Below are 19,498 nucleotides of genomic sequence, written 5' to 3'. Positions count from 1 at the left end.
AATTATAGGCGAGCCCTTTTTCCACTCCCGCCTGTAGAAACTGAAGTATCTGAGGTACAGACGCCTTAGCGGGTCTCGTGGCCTGGCTGGTACACCACAGCTCGAACACCTTCCAGACCCGAACATAGGCCGCCGACGTCGATGTTTTTCGTGCCCGCAATAGCGTGGATACTACCGCCCCTACTGCCCCAACGCCGGAGGCGGCGCCTCTCAAAAGCCAGGCCGCAAGACAGAAGAGTTCTGCCTGCTCGAAAAATACCGGGCCCTGATGTAGGAGCTGGGGGAGGTGCCCCAGCCTGATTGGCCCGATCACCAGCTGTAGCAGGTCCGCAAACCAGGGTCGCCTGGGCCATTCCGGAGCGACAAAGACCACGGTCCCCTGATGGCTTTCTATTCTGCGGAGCATCCTGCCCACCAGGGGCCTCGGTGGAAAAGCGTAGAGCAGAAGATGTGGGGGCCACGGAAGGACCAGGGCATCCACTCCCTCCGCGCCGTGCTCTCTCCGGCGACTGAAGAAGCGTGGAGCCTTGGCGTTGAGAGCGGATGCCATCAGATCCAGGTGGGGGGCCCCCCACCGATGGACGATAAGTTTCATCGCTTTGTCGGAGAGAGACCACTCTCCTGGGTCCAGCAGTTGACGACTGAGGAAGTCCGCCTGGATGTTGTCCACCCCGGCGATGTGCGAGGCCGCTAGCCGGACGAGATGACGCTCCGCCCATTGCATCAGTAGCGCCGCCTCGAGCGCGACCTGCGGGCTGCGCGTGCCTCCTTGTCGGTTGATGTAGGCCACGGTGGTAGCGATGTCCGAAAGGATTCTGACTTCCCGGTTCCGAAGAAGCGGGAGGAAATGTCGCAGAGCTAGCCGGACCGCTCTGGTTTCCAGACGGTTGATTGACCACTTCGCCTCCACCGCGGACCACGTCCCCTGCGTGGCGCTTCGATCGCATACTGCACCCCAGCCTGCTAGACTGGCATCGGTAGTCACCACCACCCAATCTGGCAGATCGAGGGACACGCCCCGGGCCAAGTTCGGAGGATCCAACCACCAGCCCAGACTGTCCCTGGCATTCTGAGGGAGCGGGAGAATCATCTGGTAGTCCTGTGAAACTGGTTTCCACCGGGAGAGGAGCGCCCACTGTAAGGTCCTGAGGTGCGCGAAAGCCCAAGGTACAAGGTCGATGGTGGACCCCATCACTCCCAGGAGTTGTAGGTAGTCCCAGGAGGTGGGCTCTGGTAAAGCAGAGAACCGTCGTGTGTGATCCCGCAAGGATTGAGCCTTGTCCTGGCGCAGAAAAACTTTGCCCAGTAGGGTGTCGAAGGTCGCCCCCAAGAAATCCAGGCGTTGCGAGGGAGTGAGGGAGCTCTTGGAGAAGTTCACTACCCATCCCAGGGAATGTAGAAACCGTACTACTCGAGTCACCGCTGAGCGCCCATGATCGAATGACTTCGCCCGGATGAGCCAATCGTCCAGATAAGGATGAACCAGGATGACTTCCTTCCGGAGAGCTGCAGCCACGACTACCATGATCTTGGTGAAGGTGCGCGGCGCCGTCGCCAATCCGAACGGGAGAGCCGTGACCTGAAAATGCTGGTCCAGGATTTTGAAACAAAGGAAACTGTGGTGGTCCGGGCGGTTGGGAATGTGCAGGTAGGCCTCCGTTAAGTCCAGGGAGGCGAGAAACTCCCTCCGATGTACCGCCGCAATCACTGATCGGAGCGTTTCCATGCGGAACCGAACGAATCGAAGGGATTTGTTGACTTCCTTGAGGTCTAGTATAGGCCGGAAGGAACCGTCCTTCTTTGGCACGACGAAATAGATGGAATAGTGGCCCGAGCCCACCTCTCCGAAGGGCACGGGCGCAATAGCGCCAATCTCCCGGAGTCTGTCCAGAGTCAGCTGCACCGCCCTTCTTTTGAGGTCCGAGCCACAGGGAGAAAAGATGAACCTTCCCTGCGGGGGGCGGACAAATTCCAATGCGTAGCCGTGTTTTATGGTATCCAGGACCCACTGGTCCGAGGTGATCCGCGCCCACTCCGCGTAGAAAAACGTTAGCCGGCCCCCAATCCTGGGGACAGGGGAGTGGGTGAGACTGGCATCATTGTGAAGACTTGTTAGGGGGGTTCCCGGGTCCGGGAGTAGTGCGTGCGGGCCAATGCCCGCGAAAGGAGCGCGACCAGGGCTGAGACCTGCGGGCGGATGTCCGGGCGCCCGCCTGTCTGTATCCCCTGTAGTGCCGCTGCGCTCTGGCTCTGGTCCGAGAAGAAGAAAACGCTCTGGATGGACGAAATCGATCCTCCGGCAGCCGATGAACAACGTTCTCCCCCAGGGACTTGATGATCTGATCCAAATCCTCCCCGAAGAGGAACTTGCCCCTGAAGGGGAGAGAGCCCAGACTGGACTTCGAGGACGTATCTGCCGCCCAGTTGTGTAGCCATAGTAGTCGGCGTGCCGCCACTACTGATACCATGGATCTTGCGAGGACCTGAAAAAGAACGTAAGAGGCTTCCGCCCCATACGCCACTGCGGCCTCCAGCCGATCCGCCTGTGCAGCCTCATCGGCCGGCAGATTCTGAGACGTGAGGAGGAGTTGTACCCAAAGGAGACTAGCCCGCTGGGCAAGCGAACTGCACATCACCGCCCGCATGCCTAGCGCGGAGACCTCGAAGACCCGCTTAAGGAAAACCTCCAACTTACGATCCTGTGTGTCTCGCAATGCCGCACCTCCCCTTACTGGGATAGTCGTCCTCTTCGTGACCGCCGACACTGCGGAGTCCACCTTTGGGACCTTGATGAGGTCCAGAAAATCTTCAGGGAGCGGGTACAGCTTTTCCATTGCCCGGCTGCTCTTCAGGGAGGCCTTCGGGGTGTTCCATTCCCTGGTGAGAAGTTGTAAAAACGAGTCATGAATGGGAAAAGCCCGAGCCCTCGGCCGAAGCGCCGCCAGGACCGGATCTCCCTTCTTTGAGGAGGTGACGACAGCGGGAGCCACTGGAGCAGGCGGGTCCGGTGGCGGGTCCAAATCTAATTCCTGAATGATCTGCGGGATGAGGTCGTCCAGTTCTTCCCTATGGAAGAGGCGTAGGGTACGCGGATCATCCCCTTCTTGCGTGCCGTCCCCTTGGCCCCCGTCCGGGAGGTCAGGTCAATGTCCTGCTGGGTCGGGCACCGCCCCCACTGCCGCTGGCGCCGAACGGACCCGAGTAGGAGGACGTGAGGCCCCCGCTTCCGAAGGGTCGGGGGGGGCCGGCGCCAAGGGCGACATCCGTGGGATCTTAGGGGGGGGGGGTCCCACAGGTGTGTCCAGTCCCTGTAGATAAGCGGTATGCATGAGCAGGATAAACTCCGGAGAGAATCCCGGCCTGCCCGGGTGCGTTTCGAGGGGCGGCGTGGTTCCTGCTCCCTGGCTCTGGGTGCTTGGTTCCTGCACCAGAATGGGGGGGGGGGGGGCGCCCCCGCTTGTAGAGTCTTCCCGAGAGACGTTCTCCCTCGTGGCCTGCACCTCCGGGCGCTCAGAATGTAAGCTGGCCCCCGTTCCCGCCAAAAATGGCGGAGTGGCCGGCCCGCACCGCCCGGGCAAAAAAGAAAATTCAGTCAGGGACTGTGAGGTACCTTCCCCCCCGGGAAGGCATCGTGCACAGATGCCCTCCCGGGAAATGCGGGACCCCGGGTCGCCGCAGGCCGCACAGCACGACGACCGCGGCATCGGGATCGCCGGGGGAGAGATGAAAAACGGCGGCAAAAAAGAGCAAAAGCCTTGGGGGGGGGCCACGCGCACGAAAGCGCCGCTGCGGGGGGGCCCGGGCGGCCTGCACTGCCTGCTGTCCGAAATTACAGGAGGGTGCCGCGGGGGGGCCTTCCCGGCCACACAACCCGCCCCAGAAGTCTTTCCCAAGCGCGGCGGCAGCCCACGAGGAGCTGCAAAATGGCCGCGGGTGAGTGAAGAAAAACGAAGAGGCCGGCACCACCGGCTTTCGCGGGCACCGGGAGCTGTGCTGTGAAGAAAAACTACAGAGGAATAAAACTTACTTACCCCTGCTGCAACGACAAAGAAACCAGCAGGGCTGCAGAAAAGAGACAGGAGAGATAAGCCACTCCCCAAAAGGTGAAAGGACCCTGCTTTACTTTTTTTTTTTTTTTTTTAAACTTTATACAAGACTTGATACAAACTTGATCCAGAGAAAAAGGCAGCAAAATAATCAAGCAAAAGAAGTGAGAAAGAAGGAAAAGGAGGAGAAGCCTGATTCCCCTACTCGCATCTGCTGGAGTCAGAAGATACTGAACTCCTGCAGAGGGGATAGTAGTACTTATGGTGACGCCCCCTCAAAGCTTGTGCTGACTCCATCTGCTGGATTGGGGACATAACCCACTATCTGGACTGATCCAGGTACGTACAGGGAATGGAGGTTACAAGAAAGGCAAAACAGCTCCTGGTTCAGAGACGCCCTCACTCTCAATCTGCTGGGGAACTTACTGTGGCCATCAGCTTAGATGGGGTAAGGGACTTGGTGGAGAGTGCAACATACCGTTCACCGTTCTCAGGATACTCGGAAGGAGACCCCAGATCATCTGCCTCCCGACTGACTGGCGAGTACAAGCTGCTGCTGTTCAGGTTCTTTAACACCAGCTTCTTGATGCTTTTCCTGAGCAAAAAGGAAAATTTGAGAGAGACAGCGACAGATCAATCTACAGAACTGAAAGAATTGCTCCAGCAGAGGGGTTTTGTATTGTGCATGGATACAAATGCCACAGGACGCCGAGGCAAGTGTGCATCCTGTTTATAAAGATACGAACTAAAAAGGCCTTTGCTTCTGTGCCTGTCTGCACAGACCACCTTTCCCTCAGCATCATTTCTTGCTATGCTTTCCTGGTACAGAGGCAGGAGGTGCAGCACTTGTGCAGGTGGAGGCTGTATTCCCCGCCAGCTATGTCACTCATTAGGGCCACCAGGTTGCAAGCCCAGCTACATAGCACTGTATTACATGCAGTCTGAACATGCACACATGACACCATTGAAGCATACAAACCTGATGCTCACATACCCAATTCGCTACTACACTGGTAGAGATCACCTAATCCCAACCACAAAGCCAATCCAGTAAAATCCCGCAAGCTTAACATAGGTTTAACTCTCAGAAAAAGGATCTCAGGACTAGAAACCCACTTGGGCATGAAGGCACCGTTGCTGAGAGCAGGTTCGTCGTCATCCAGCCCGTCAAAGAGTTGGGCCTTGGTAGAGCCTGCGGTCTGCAGTGCTTTGGGGCGCACTCTGGTGGCTGGGCGAGGGGTCAGTTTGTAATGCGTGGGAGTGGTCAGAGCTTTCTGTGCCGCTGGGTTGGTGGGCTTCAGTCGCTGCAATGAAACACAATCCAATGTTAAACCCACAACTTTCCTGCAAATAAAATGTCTCCATTTCTACACATTTCACTTTTCTTCCAGAGCTAGAGAAGGGCACTATAGGTGCTTTACGACCAGAAGTTCTTCCTGCAGATCTTTAAGGTTATTGCCCTGCATGAACTATCATCGATGACCACTTGCTAAGAAGCTTCCAGAAGACACCCAAAGGTGCGAGAAAAAAATAAATCAAACATAAGGCAGACTAAAACAATACTGTTACACAGGTTTATCTACAAAAGATAACCTAACGTTTTCAGGTATAGCCAACTTGAGCATCCTGTCTTCCTCATCTCTACTTAAAAATTCAAGCTTTACAAAGCAGCAGTACCTAATAAGCAAATTGAAAAAAAAATAGCAACTAACGAATACCTGCTCTACATTTTTACCTACGCTGCTCATCGTATTTCGCTCTCCCACCTATGTCACTTTAGTTGGCACAAACAGAGAATATGACAATGAATGAGGACCACTGGGCCAAGTATTCTGACCCAGTTTCTATCACAGGTCATTTCCGGCTTCCCCTTAACTTCACAACTTTATCCAAGCTTTCTTGAACTCTGTTGCTGTTTTTGCCTTCATCACCACTGGGACAGCATTCCAAGCACCCAACATCTTTCCTATTTAGACGATTCAAAACTGGAAGGTGAGCTTCTTCTACTCATGCTGTTCCCCTGTTGGCGTCAAGATTTTCAGTCTTATTTCACATCACCTACACTGCCACTGGGGTTTACACACCGTAGGCAGGAATCCAAACATATATGGCCCACTGGCTTCATCAAATGACATTCCTTACATGAGCACAGCTTGGCCCTGCCATTCCCTCCAGAGATCTCACCTCCCTATACAGCTACACACCCTCTGCGATGGCAAACTCAGGCACATCTGGAGGTGCCATCCCCAGAAACCAGCACCAGGAAGAAAACCTTTATAGCATCAGTACCCAACAGTTGGGGACACCTTACCGCCACACATCTCATTCTTCCGAGCCTAGCCAACCTCCCCAAGCCCTGCTAAAAACTGTCTATAACCCCTTGGACAACGCAATGGTAACTTGGTGTGATATAAGTGTATTAGTATTGCATTTATATTTGTACTGTTCTGCACCATCTCTTCAGTTACTTGGACAATGTTATTTAACTGCTGGAAGCACCCCACGGGATAATCACGTTTGCACTGTTCCGCCATGCTGTGTGTAAGATGCTGCTGGAAAAGCATGTCCAACAAGGACTATGGTGATGACTGCTCCACAGCATCCTCAGGGTGGCTTCCACCGCATCACACGCTCAACAGCTGAAAGGTTTACACAAGGGCAATGACTGTCACCTTTCAACCTAGTGATCCCTTCCACCCAATCCTCATCTTGCCACGGAAATGCAATACAAATCCTTACAGATTTCAGCCAACAGGGTCTATTGCACTACAATAAGAAAAGAGTTAGGCAGACCGGGTGGACCCTGAAGACTTCATTTGTTACCACATTCTAGGTGTTTTGGGGGCCGAGACCCCCATCTTTATCAGGAGCTGCAGCTGAGGGCACCCTGGTAGGCTTGAAACGAGCTCCCTGAACATCTTCTTGCTGCCTTCCTGGCTTTAAAAGTCTTATGGAGCAGCAAGACAAATTCGGAGGAGCACGAAGAGGAGGAATCCGAAGCCCCCTTAGAAGAAACCCGCCGAGGCACCCGACTGCAGGGATAAGTGAGGAGGGGAATTCCTCTCCCCTCCCGCTGCTCGCTCAGACAACTCTAAAGGCCGACAAAATGGCCTCCATTCCCACGCTCAGCGGGAACGGATCTGGGGAGGGCTGCCAGGCCCCAGGCTCGCTGTCAAAGTGCCCCCAATGGAAGCTCCCAATGTGCTCTCATCCTCGGGGAGGCACCCAGAGCAAACACCCTCTTGGGAAAGCTGTGCACGCTCCCACACGCACAGGAGGCCGTAGCACGCGGCATCGCAGCAAAGAAAAAAATAAAGAGGAACGGCGGCAGAAGGGCAGCAGCGAAAAGTAACACTGGGGGGACCTGATAAGCGCAGCAGCAGCATTGGGGGAGCAGAGAAGTCCCAGTAGGCATCTTACCTGCCACCAAAGATCCTCTTAACCTCCCCTCCCCCCCCCCAAAAAAAAACCCAAAAAACCTTAAGGCTACCAAACCTGGTTCTGCCCCCCTGCAGGGTGAGTGATCCGGGCTCCCCGGTATCACCCTGGTCGCTGCCAACAGTACAAGGCTGCAGGATCCTCGACCATCTGCTCCACTGTCAACTGCCAGGGGGGATGGTCCCACCAGGACTTGCCAACCCCCTGGGAGGTTTAGAAATCTTCTTGTACCTTTAGCTGTTTTAAAGTAAAAGTATATATTTTTTTTCCTAATCTGTCAGAGACGGCAGGTTTTGCACCTCCAGCATCTGCTGGAGACAGAGAAATATTGAAAAACTGCAGGAGGCACCTCGTCTTAAGTGGCAGTGGCAGTAACACTCTCTCTGACTTCATCTACTGGAAGGGAGGCAAAACCCAAGAGTCCGGACTGATCTGGGTACAGACAGGGAGCTGCAAATCTTTTGTTCTGAAGCTAGCAGTGTAGTACCAATCTCTAGGACACAAACTTATCAGGAATAGTCTTGCACAGATATGTATTACAAGCACACGTAGGCACCCAGATGTGATACAGCTCTTACCTCTTCCTTTTTCTTTGGGTCCGATATGGGGTTTCTGAAGAGTGGAGAGTCTCCAAAGGGTGAATAGGCCAGTGTGTTGATCTGCTGCTGAAGCACCGCTTGCTGTGCCGCTGCAGCATTTGGATCTGTCAACGCTTGAGAGGAAATAAAGTGAGACAACCATCAGTTTCCCTTCCTGCAGGGCGGGCACGCTCACTTCTCTATGCATCCGATCCTCCTCAGCACAGAGAACCTGCTCCGCATGCATAACTTTTCCAAGAAAGCATTACGCCCCATGTGTTTCCAGATTTCTGAGCAGCAGAAGCGTGCGCAGGCTGCAGCAGCGAAAACAAGATGGCTCACAAGAAAATAAAACTCCTTCTGAAAGAACAGCTTAGGCAAGCTGCCTAGGTTTAGACAGGTTACAATCCGGGTACCCGATTGGGAAAAGCAGCAGCAAACCATGCCAGCTAAAGCCTGGAATTTCTATTTATTTTTTTTTATATAAACATTGCACAGCTTCCTGGTTTTGGGGGGAAAAAAGCCACAAGGGTTCTCTCAAGATACACAAAAGCCACAAAATAGCTCGACACCAAAATGCACAAGCTTTTTTCCTGGTGCTTGACTCACCTACAGGGGCCTGTGGAGCTCCAAAAGCCAGACCAGTTGTTGCTGTATTGAATCCAGTGGTTCCAAACGTCCCAGCTCCCAAAGTGCTTCCTAATTTTGGTTGGGTATTACCAAAGAGAGACGGCTGTCCGGCACCGAGCGCTAGAAAGACGACAAAAAAAAAAAAAAAAAAAAGGCTGTTTACAAAAAAGGTGCCCCAAAAGGTGCGGCCAAAACGTCATCACCCTGTGCTGCTTAACATCCACTCGAAGAGCTTTCCAAACCAAGGGTAGTAATGAATGAAATATGTGCTGGTTAGGAAAAGATTATGCATGTACTAATTTCCGTAGTGCTACCAGATGGACGCTGCACAAATACACACTGAAGACCATATCCCTGCTCTGTAAAGTTTACAATTTACTCAAGACAAACAGGACAAGTTAGAGCGTTAGGGAGTTACGTTTATTATAGAAAGTGGTACAAACCAACAAGAATGTGATCAGGAGAACCAGTGGTTAAAAGGAGGGTTTTTAAGTTTGATTTGAAGGCGGCCAGAAAGGAACGTGAAGCATTGACTTAAGCACAAAGCGCAAGATCTGTAGTTAATCAAGAGCACAGATGAAAGATCCGCCTGAAGAGTGGAGGTCATGAGGGCTGTAAGGAAAGATAAAGAGGAGAGAATGAGGAGCTACAGAACGAATGCACGTAAAGGTAAGAGAAGCTTGAACTGTATTGTAGGAAAACGTAGGGAACCAAGGAAACAAATTGAGAAACGGTGTTACATGGGTACAGCGATACTGGTGAAAGATAAGTCACCCAACTGAATTCTGAATAAACTGTAGTGGAGAGAGGTTCAACGGGAGACTTGTTAGGAGCAGGTTGCAGTGGTGTAAGCAGGAGAGGAGGAGAGAAATAAGGGTTTAGGCCGTGTGTTCAGAAAGGAAATTGCATTTTAGCAGTATTTTGAATAGGCATGCAGAGGGGTAAGAAAAAGGCTACAAGTTGACTGAGGGGATTTAGAGGATGACAATGTTACGCACAGAGAGCTGGGTTTTGGGGGAAATATACATTGTCTTGGCCATGTTAAATGAAAGATTTGGAACTTGATTCCAGGTGACATTTCTGAAGAGGACAGGTAGATCTGGGAGGAGGCAGCATAAAGATGACACTGAAAGCCTCGGGAGGGAATAAGTATAGAGCAAGAAGAGATCCCAAGATCAATGCACGAGAACAATGACAGAACAGACTCCCAAAATCCAGGTGGAGGTTGAGGATGGAGTAAAGACCCTTAGATTTGATCAGGACCAGGTCACTGGAGACTTAAGCAAAGGTGGAAGAGAGAAGACAGGTGTGAACGGCTCATTCAAGTCATTGGGATACAAAAAAAGGACAGCAATCGGAGTTAGAAGGGCAGACAGTCCCATTAGGGGTTTTTTGAGGAATGGTATGTGATCACAGTATGTCAGAAACAGCTGCAGTGGAAAGAGAGAGATTGATGGCGTGACAAAGGAAAAGGATGACAACAAAGGAAATTCATCCGAGGAGCTGGGTAGGAAAGGGCCCAGAGGAACAGGTAGTGAACTTGGAAGAGAGAAGATGCGCAGTTCCTTCCTCTGATTTCAGAAAAGGAAGAAAGGATGGCAGGGGCCAGAAATGAAGCGGGAGAGGGCGGAAGTAACCTGGTGGAGAATTCAAGCTTAATCTCGTGAACTTTGACATGTGACTAGTCAGCCAGAGACTGAGCTGGGTATTAAGTGAGGTGGGAGCCAGGTGAGGAAGAGGCAGTGAGGCTGAAGGAAAGGGAGTTTGTCAGAGGGACACAACAGTCCTGCTTTGCGAGTGCAGTAACGGACTAGGGAGAAAAGTTTAGTCAAAGCTGGGGTTTGGTGCACCTTAGAGATCAAGGAATGGGAGCAGCAAGAGTAGACTGATAACACAATGCAGGAAAGGATGCATGGGTCAATAGCCCGAACATTTCTGAAGGTAGATGCCTCCGCTCCTTCACACGTGAAGCGGAGGCATCTACAGTTGGAAAGGCTGGAAGCTCCATTGTCTGGTTCATATGAAATGTCAAAACCACTTTTGGCAAAAAGGAAGGCACCGTCCTCAATGAAACCCCCAAATTTGAAATCTGAAGAAATGGGTCCGAGAGGACAAAGCTTGCAACTCTGAACTCCTCCTAGCTGAACATATGGCCACTAGAAAAACTACTTTAAAAGTCAAATCTTTCAATGTCACTCTCTGCAGAGGCTCAAAAGGAGCCACACACAAACCTTGAAGGACCAGATTAAGATCGCAGGTGGCACACCAGGTTATATGATGGGTGCTTTTCAGCTTTTCTCTGACTCCATCTGCTGGAAGGGAGGCATAACCCAGCAGTCTGGACTGATCCTGGTATATACAGGGAACTGCACTTTAAGCGAGCTGGGAGACAAGCCTTTAGCAAAACCTTCTTAAAGAAAAGAAAAAAATGTCAGGGACTGAACACCTGCGGCACGCACACCATTAGCAAAGTACCAGGACTCTCACACCTTCCATACTAGTGGACCTTCTTCTAGCTTGCAACATAGCAATTACTGTCTCTGGATAACCTCTACACCTTAAATATCACCTCTCAAAAGCCATGCCGCTAGACAAAAGTGAGCAGTCTGGTCTGAAAATATGGGGCCCTGATGAAGGCGGCCCTCTAGATCGGTCATCTACAGCTAGGTTGATCAGATCTGTGAACCACAGATGCCATGGCCATTCTGGAGCCACCAAGATCACCTTGCCATGATGTTTTTCTATGCAATGCAACACTTTGCCCACTACCGGCCAGGGGGGAAACAAAGTAAAATCCCTTGCGACCAAGATAGAACTAGAGCAGAGATGCCTTTGGTCCCGTGCTGACGTCTTCAACTGAATAATCGAAACGCTCTGGCATTCGGACGAGTCATCATTAAGTCCACGTGAGGAGAACCCCACCAATCTCTAATCTTCGTTCTACAGACACTGGTTTACTCTCTATTCCCTACAGCAAAAAAATTCTCAAAACAGCTACTATAAATCGGGCCCCCTCTATGGAACTCACTACCATCGCCACTAAGGATTGAACCTTCCACATCTACCTTTAGAAAAAACCTTAAAACATGGCTTTTTATCAAAGCTTTCCCCAATAAACGCGATAGATTTCATCTCCTTATATACTTTGTTCCTTTTATTCGATGAGATACTGAATGTTTGATAATGATAGGTTATTATTTTATATAGTTCTATATTAATCTATTGATAATTAGGTTTTTTTTGTTTTTGTTTGTTTTATTCCACACGCTGTTTTTGAACTGTTATACTGTATTAGGTCTTCAATAATATTTGTTGACAATTTGTTTCAATGTAAACCGATGTGATATTTTGAATTGAATGTCGGTATAAAAAAGCAAATAAACAAACAAATAAATAAATAAATAAATAAAATGATGAGTTGCATCGCAGCTTCCGATAACTCCCACTCGCCCGGGTCTGAATCCAACTCAAGAAAATCCACTTGAACGTTTTTGACCCCAGCTATGTGGGATGCAGCTATCTGCTCTAGGTGCTGCTCTGCCCAAAGAATTAACTCCTGTGCCTCCCGAGCTACTGCCTGGCTCTTAGTTCCGCCCTGTCGATTAATATAAGCCACTGTCATCGCACTGTCCGAAAGAACCCTCACTGATCGACCTCTCACTATGCCGACCAGGGCATCGAACCGAGCGCCCCGGTACTTAAAGGACTGTGTCTGTGTCAAATGACTTTTCTCCATGTTTATACCCAACAGGGGGACTGGAGAACGCCAAGAACCTTGTGAACCGATTGGTGACAAAGGACCTCCGATTTTGCACTGATAAGCCAGTTGTCCAGACATGGGTGCACTAGAACTCCTTTTCGAAGCGTCGCTGCTACTACCACCATCACCTTGGTGAAAGCACGTAGTGCTGTGGCCAGACCAAATGGAAGGGCGGAGAAAATGCTGCAAGTCTGGATGAATGGGAATGTGCAGATAGGCCGAGATCCAGATAAGCCAGGTACTCTCCTTTGTGAACCACCGCTTGAATGCTGCATTCACCTTTTTTAAATCACATATGGGCCGGAAAGTCCCCTCCTTTGGAACCACAAAATAAATGAAGTATCTTCCCTTGCAAATTTCTGCACAGGGAACTGGAATTACCGCCCCCAGGCATTGGAGATGATCCAGGGTTTCCCGAACCACTGCTTGCTTGCTCACGAGACCGCATGGGAAAATTAGAAACAGCTCGCGAATGGGTTGAGCAAATTCTAATGCTTAGCCATCTCTTACCACACTGAGAACCCACTGGTCCTGTGTAACTTTGGTCCACTCATCGTAAAACTTCATCAAGCGACCTCCTATAATAGGAACGACGGAGTGGACCAGCCTCGCCTCACTGCGAGGACTTACTTCCGGCTGTAGATCCCCCAGCGGCTCCTGAGAATGGCATTCAGGCACCCTGAAAGGAATGCCCCCCAGGACTGACCCCGAAGAGAGAACTGCCTCTGAGAACTGGGCGTTGCCCTCGAGGACCTAGATCTCTTATTTAATTGAAACTGAGAACGCACCTGAAAAAACCTTTTGGCTTACCCTCTGGTAATGAAGGCCTTATCACCAAGGGACTGCATCAACTGCTTGAGGTCCTTCCCAAATAAAAGGCAACCTTTACAAGGTAACAAGCCTAACTGTGCCTTGAGGGAAATGTCTGCCGCCCAGTTACGTAACCAGAGTAGCCTTCTAGCCAAAACCTCCTCCTAGAGGAGGTGCGTACTAAATCATATAGAGCATCCACCCTATAAGTCAAGTTGCTTCAATCCACTCAGCCCTGTCTGCCTCTTCTCTCAACTGCAGCAGGCTGCCCTGCATCTGTGGCACCCAGCGGGGAGACACATGCTGCATGAAACTAGGATAAATAGCTGCTCGCAAGCCGAGGGCCAAGACCTCTAAAATCCTGGAGGTGGATCTCCAACTTGCGATCCTGAACATCTTTCAACAGTGGAACCTACCACCGGGATAGTCGTTCTCTTAGTGACCACGGAAACCGCAGTGTCAACCTTAGGGAGAGCAAAGGGTTCTAACGCCTGCTCTGGCACAGGATAGAAGTTTGGATGTGGCCCTCCTCCCTTTGAGACCAGAATCAGGGAGACAACTCCACCTCTACCCAATTTCCTTATCAATTTGTGATATGGAAAAGCTGCCAGAGGACTGCACATCCCATCCAAAACTGCACTCCTTCTGGGGAATCTTCATCCCTAGGGCTTGATAGGACAAACACAACTAGGCCTCAAGTTCCTCTTTCCTAAACAGGCGAAGCACCTTAGTGACTTCCCCCTCCGGGACCAAGACCATCAAGTCATCCTCTGGGTCTACCCCTCCAGTCCCTGGATCTACCAGGCCGACTAACATCTTGGTTAGGGCTCTCCCTGGTGTCCACGGGAGCCTCGAGCAGCCTCTGGATAATCGACCTATCCTGGATCTATGATGTTTGGGGACCCCACGTGATTATCCATGGAGGGGACCAGCAGCGACCGCAAAAAAAATAAAAAAAAACCAGCCCTGCAATCTGCTTGCTGCTTTGCCATGTAGGCATCATGCAGCAGAAGGAATGAGCAGTGGAGAATGGCCTCACAACCTCAGCCCCTCCTTGCAAGGGAAAGGGAATCAGCAGCCTAAGGCAATCTTCCTCTTCCCTGTCCCCCCTCTGATCGAGCTCTGAGATGGGACAGGCTGGAGACAAGCGTAGAGGAGGCTCCCCCCTTCTCCCCCCATGGGAACTGGCGACAGAATTCAAAATGGCTGCTGTTCCCGCACCAAACAGGGGAGGAGCAGAAACCCAGCCAGAGCTGTGCTGAGCGCCCAATCCAACCACGGGTGAGCCCTGATGCCATTTCACCGGAGGCGGCCCTCCCCACCATTTATACAGCCCACACACAAAGCCTTTGCTGACTCAGCTGCGCATGTGTGGAGCTGCAAGTGTGGCATGCTGACCCACGGACCATCGAACAAGTGAGAGGCTGCCAAAAGTAAAAAGTGAGCAAGATAAGGGCTTTCCTTTGCCCCAAAAAACAGCCCCCCAAAGTGATCTGCGAGTGAGGAGGAAGCAACCCGCACAGCATGCCATGCACTGTCTTCAATTTCCATTTTTTTTATATAACTATTGAGGCACAAGTCTAAAAAATACAAAAGGAATAGGCTACCTCAGTAAAAAATCCTACCGAAACCTGCAGCCACTAGAGCAACCTCGTGAAGGGGAGAGATCTCGACAACCAGATTTACACCCCAAGGGCGCACAAGTATAGCACAGAAAAAGGTCACAGACCCCTGGGTCGCCTGCCTCAACCGGACAGGGAAGAACCCCTTAGGATTCCAAAAACCCCCAGAAGGCTCAAAAAACAAAAATTGCCCAGACTGTAGAACTGCAGGTTTAGCGCCATCTGCTGGAGACCGAGAAATACTGAGGAACTGCAGGTGGCACTGGGGTTTATGAAGCAGTCCTGTCTCCATCGGCTGGCAGGGATGCATAAACCCAGGAGTCTGGACTGATCCGGGTACATACAGGGAAAGCAAGAAGCTTTGAAGCATAAGAGTCAGTGTTTGAACCTAGAAACACACAAGCTCCTCTTAGAACTTGCTGAAGCTATTTGTGCTCTGTCCCTATGTAGGCCTGAACAAACAGCATTGTCACGGAATCTTTTTTTGACCCAGTAGAGGCTTTCCTTTTTTTCTTCCAGCTCCAGCAGAACCAGTGCTGAAATCTGGTGCCATGAGCCTCATTCACAGTTATCCAGGGCTTTTTCTCCTATTTTGATAGATTTCCCTCCCCACCCTAGTTCCTAGTCTGTCACAGTAACCACGGTACTGGAAACCTTATCATAGGTTCTAAACCCAGCCCAATAGATGTCACCCTTATGGATAGCCTTGACACTGTGCACCCTCCGACTTAATATCATGGCGATATTAAGTCGGAGGCCCCAAAAGTAAAAAAAAAAAAAAAAAAATTTAAAAAAATTGGCCCACGGCCCACGGCCCACGGCCCTCAATTTTGCCGACGTCAGTTTTCCGAACCCGTGGCTGTCAGCGGGTTTGAGAACCGACACCGGCAAAATTGAGTGTCGGCTGTCAAACCCGCTGACAGCTGCCACTCCTGTCAAAAAGGAGGCGCTAGGGATGTGCTAGTGTCCCTAGCGCCTCCTTTTACCACGGGCCCTAATTTGCATAGGCCACCCTCCTGAATCGCGCGTCCGGGAGAGTTGCCTGTGCAACTCACGCGCGTTTTTCTGAATCGGCCTGTAAGATATTTTATTAGCAATCCAGGGGTTTACTCGGACTGCTTTATATTTGTGTGTGTTAGAAGGCAGAACTTCATGCATATATTACAACTCTATAAGGATCAACTCATCTTATCAGAAGATGCGTGAAAAACAGGAAGAGAAAATGAGGTCTTACCTTCGATAATTTTCGTTCCTGTAGTACCAAGGATCAGTCCAGACTCCTGGTTTTGCCTCCGCACCAGCAGATGGACTGATCCGGTACGTACAGGGAAGAGGCAATGGTTTCACCCAAGGCCTAATGCTTGCAGGGTTGCCTTTTTATTTTAAAATGTGGGCAAACTGGCCAGTGAGAAGGGCATCACCACCACCATTTCACAGAGGCCACGAACAGCTTTCAAATTATAGTGACCTTTGGCCACTGCCAATCTGAGCCACCTTATCACTGTTGCCAGTCCATGGACCATGCAGCTAGTCATGAAACAAGGAAGCCACATTTATATTTAAACAAACAGTTCCAGTTCTAGAGTGTTTTAACCAAATGCAATGACCCAAACATTGATGATTTGAAAATAAGAAACTACATCAATGTCTCCTTTAAACCATAACTATTTAACAGGTGGCATTAGAGGAAGATCATAAGAATTTGCTGAACACTTGCTAGAAAACTGACCATGTACAAACTAGATGGGCATCTTCAGGGGCAGTATTTTGGTTTGCTATAATTACCTGTTCCAAATCCTGTTGTAAGTCCAGTTCCCAAAGTCCCAGTTGCGGTCTTGTTTCCAAACAGAGTACTGCCAGCAGTGTTTGCACCAAAACCTAGAAGCAGAGAAGAAATTAGTGGTCCACCCCAGCAGACTCCTCGCTGCTTCTGCAGAAGCTCCCGTTTTCACAAGGCAGCCAGGCCCTTGGAACAAGGCTGGCTAATATGTGCAATAAAACTGCTTCAGGTGGCTGAAACTCACTAGCCCACTGACGTGTCTTCCCAGAATGTGAAAGCAATATATACCAAAACACCAAAGGTTTTAAAACTGCTGATCCACATGAAATGAGAAGAAAATATGGAGACTGGCAATTACTTCTGCAACAAACCTCACACTTAGAGGCTGACTGAGTAATACAGAGCTGCCTGCTTGGCTTAAAATAAATTCACTGCAACTCTACAAAAGGATGGTAAGGTGGTCCCCCACAAGGGTTTGCCCCTACTGCAGTCTGCCTGGGTAGTGGCTGAGAGCTGGGAAGTTAGGCATCCAGAGAAGGCAAGTAATTAAACAGTACCCAATCAAGCTGTACACCAGCAGCCAGAGCAGATCAAGGACCAAGCATGAGGGGAGGTAAAAACAAAAAGCAGATAAGAGTTTTACCTGAGGGAAAAATAGGGCAGGCACAGGGCAGGATTACTGTCCGGCTGTCCCGGAGGCGAACTTAACAGTGCTAATAGTACAGTTTAATCAGGAAACAGAACCTTAAAGGCTGGCCAAAATACCTGGAAAACAGATTTCCTAAAATCCCAGATGTAGGTCCTCTAATATAAACTAGACCTGTGTGCTTAGTGCAATAATTGGGATTTGAAAGGTTTTATGTAAGCTCAGAAAAAGGAACTCATGCCACAAGTCTGGCAGAAGCAAGAGAAGTCTGCAAAGTTCCTTCATCCATGAGAGGCAAGGAGGCCCCCTGTACACTGCGGATACCACACACACGCGCCACGGATTCTCACCCACACGTCTGGCAGAAGCAAGAGAAGTCTGAGAAGTTCCTTCATCCATGAGAGGCAACGAGGCCCCCTGTACACTGCGGATACCATACACACGTGCCACGGATTCTCACCCACAAGTCTGGCAGAAGCAAGAGAAGTTCCTTCATCCATGAGAGGCAACGAGGCCCCCCCCCTGTACACTGCGGATACCACACACACGTGCCACGGATTCTCACCCACAAGTCTGGCAGAAGCAAGAGAAGTCTGCAAAGTTCCTTCATCCATGAGAGGCAACGAGGCCCCCTGTACACTGCGGATACCACACACACGCGCCACGGATTCTCACCCACAAGTCTGGCAGAAGCAAGAGAAGTCTGAGAGGTTCCTTCATCCATGAGAGGCAACGAGGCCCCCCCTGTACACTGCAGATACCACACACATGCGCCACGGATTCTCACTCACAAGTCTGGCAGAAGCAAGAGAAGTCTGCAAAGTTCCTTCATCCATGAGAGGCAAGGAGGCCCCCTGTACACTGCGGATACCACACACATGCGCCACGGATTCTCACCCACAAGTCTGGCAGAAGCAAGAGAAGTCTGCAAAGTTCCTTCATCCATGAGAGGCAATGAGGCCCCCTGTACACTGCAGATACCACACACACGCGCCACGGATTCTCACCCACACGTCTGGCAGAAGCAAGAGAAGTCTGAGAAGTTCCTTCATCCATGAGAGGCAACGAGGCCCCCTGTACACTGCGGATACCATACACACGTGCCACGGATTCTCACCCACAAGTCTGGCAGAAGCAAGAGAAGTTCCTTCATCCATGAGAGGCAACGAGGCCCCCCCCTGTACACTGCGGATACCACACACACGCGCCACGGATTCTCACCCACAAGTCTGGCAGAAGCAAGAGAAGTCTGCAAAGTTCCTTCATCCATGAGAGGCAACGAGGCCCCCTGTACACTGCGGATACCACACACACGCGCCACGGATTCTCACCCACAAGTCTGGCAGAAGCAAGAGAAGTCTGAGAGGTTCCTTCATCCATGAGAGGCAACGAGGCCCCCCCTGTACACTGCAGATACCACACACATGCGCCACGGATTCTCACTCACAAGTCTGGCAGAAGCAAGAGAAGTCTGCAAAGTTCCTTCATCCATGAGAGGCAAGGAGGCCCCCTGTACACTGCGGATACCACACACATGCGCCACGGATTCTCACCCACAAGTCTGGCAGAAGCAAGAGAAGTCTGCAAAGTTCCTTCATCCATGAGAGGCAATGAGGCCCCCTGTACACTGCAGATACCACACACACGCGCCACGGATTCTCACCCACACGTCTGGCAGAAGCAAGAGAAGTCTGAGAAGTTCCTTCATCCATGAGAGGCAACGAGGCCCCCTGTACACTGCGGATACCACACACACGCGCCACGGATTCTCACCCACAAAAGCAGCTCATAGATTTAAAAAAAAATAAATTTCACTTTCACGGTACAAATGAAATTTAGTATCAAGGAGATTACTGAAATCAGTTTAAAAGTTAAGATTTAAAGCTTCTCCCATAACATTATAACATGTAAATAAGTAGCAGGGAATGTCCTAGATTTTACTCCCATCCTGAGCTGGAAGCTGGCATGGGTGCACGAGGCAGTCCCCTGCAGAAGCCGAGGCACGGAGATGGCGAAATAACTAAACAATTCAATCCATTACCTACTACCAACTGCAAAGATGGCAAGACGTGCGCCAATGCCTTGGCATGAGAAGTACACGATCAGTTTTTCCCTGGCTCAGATATCCTCCTCCCCTTTCTGCAGTAGTCACTCAGGGATCCCCTATTCATCTGCACTCCTCAGACAC

The 19,498-nt window shown here is 50.7% G+C and overlaps 1 protein-coding gene across 5 annotated transcripts in view; it reads right to left on the bottom strand.

The window, feature by feature from the left end:
• Positions 1-19,498, bottom strand: part of NUP98 (nucleoporin 98) — a 435,464-nt gene that overhangs the window by 156,104 nt on the left and 259,862 nt on the right. For all 5 annotated transcript variants that reach the window (XM_029601961.1, XM_029601960.1, XM_029601962.1 and 2 more), the window contains 5 exons: positions 16,670-16,762; positions 8,672-8,812; positions 8,063-8,196; positions 5,163-5,350; positions 4,525-4,641 (listed from right to left, as the gene is read on the bottom strand). In XM_029601961.1, coding sequence (XP_029457821.1) covers positions 4,525-4,641; positions 5,163-5,350; positions 8,063-8,196; positions 8,672-8,812; positions 16,670-16,762 — 673 coding nt within the window. The remainder of the gene's footprint in view (positions 1-4,524; positions 4,642-5,162; positions 5,351-8,062; positions 8,197-8,671; positions 8,813-16,669; positions 16,763-19,498) is intronic.

This window comes from Rhinatrema bivittatum, chromosome 5 (assembly GCF_901001135.1).
Source record: "Rhinatrema bivittatum chromosome 5, aRhiBiv1.1, whole genome shotgun sequence".
Classification (NCBI taxonomy): Eukaryota; Metazoa; Chordata; class Amphibia; order Gymnophiona; family Rhinatrematidae; genus Rhinatrema; species Rhinatrema bivittatum.
This window is presented reverse-complemented; position numbering and strand designations above follow the sequence as displayed.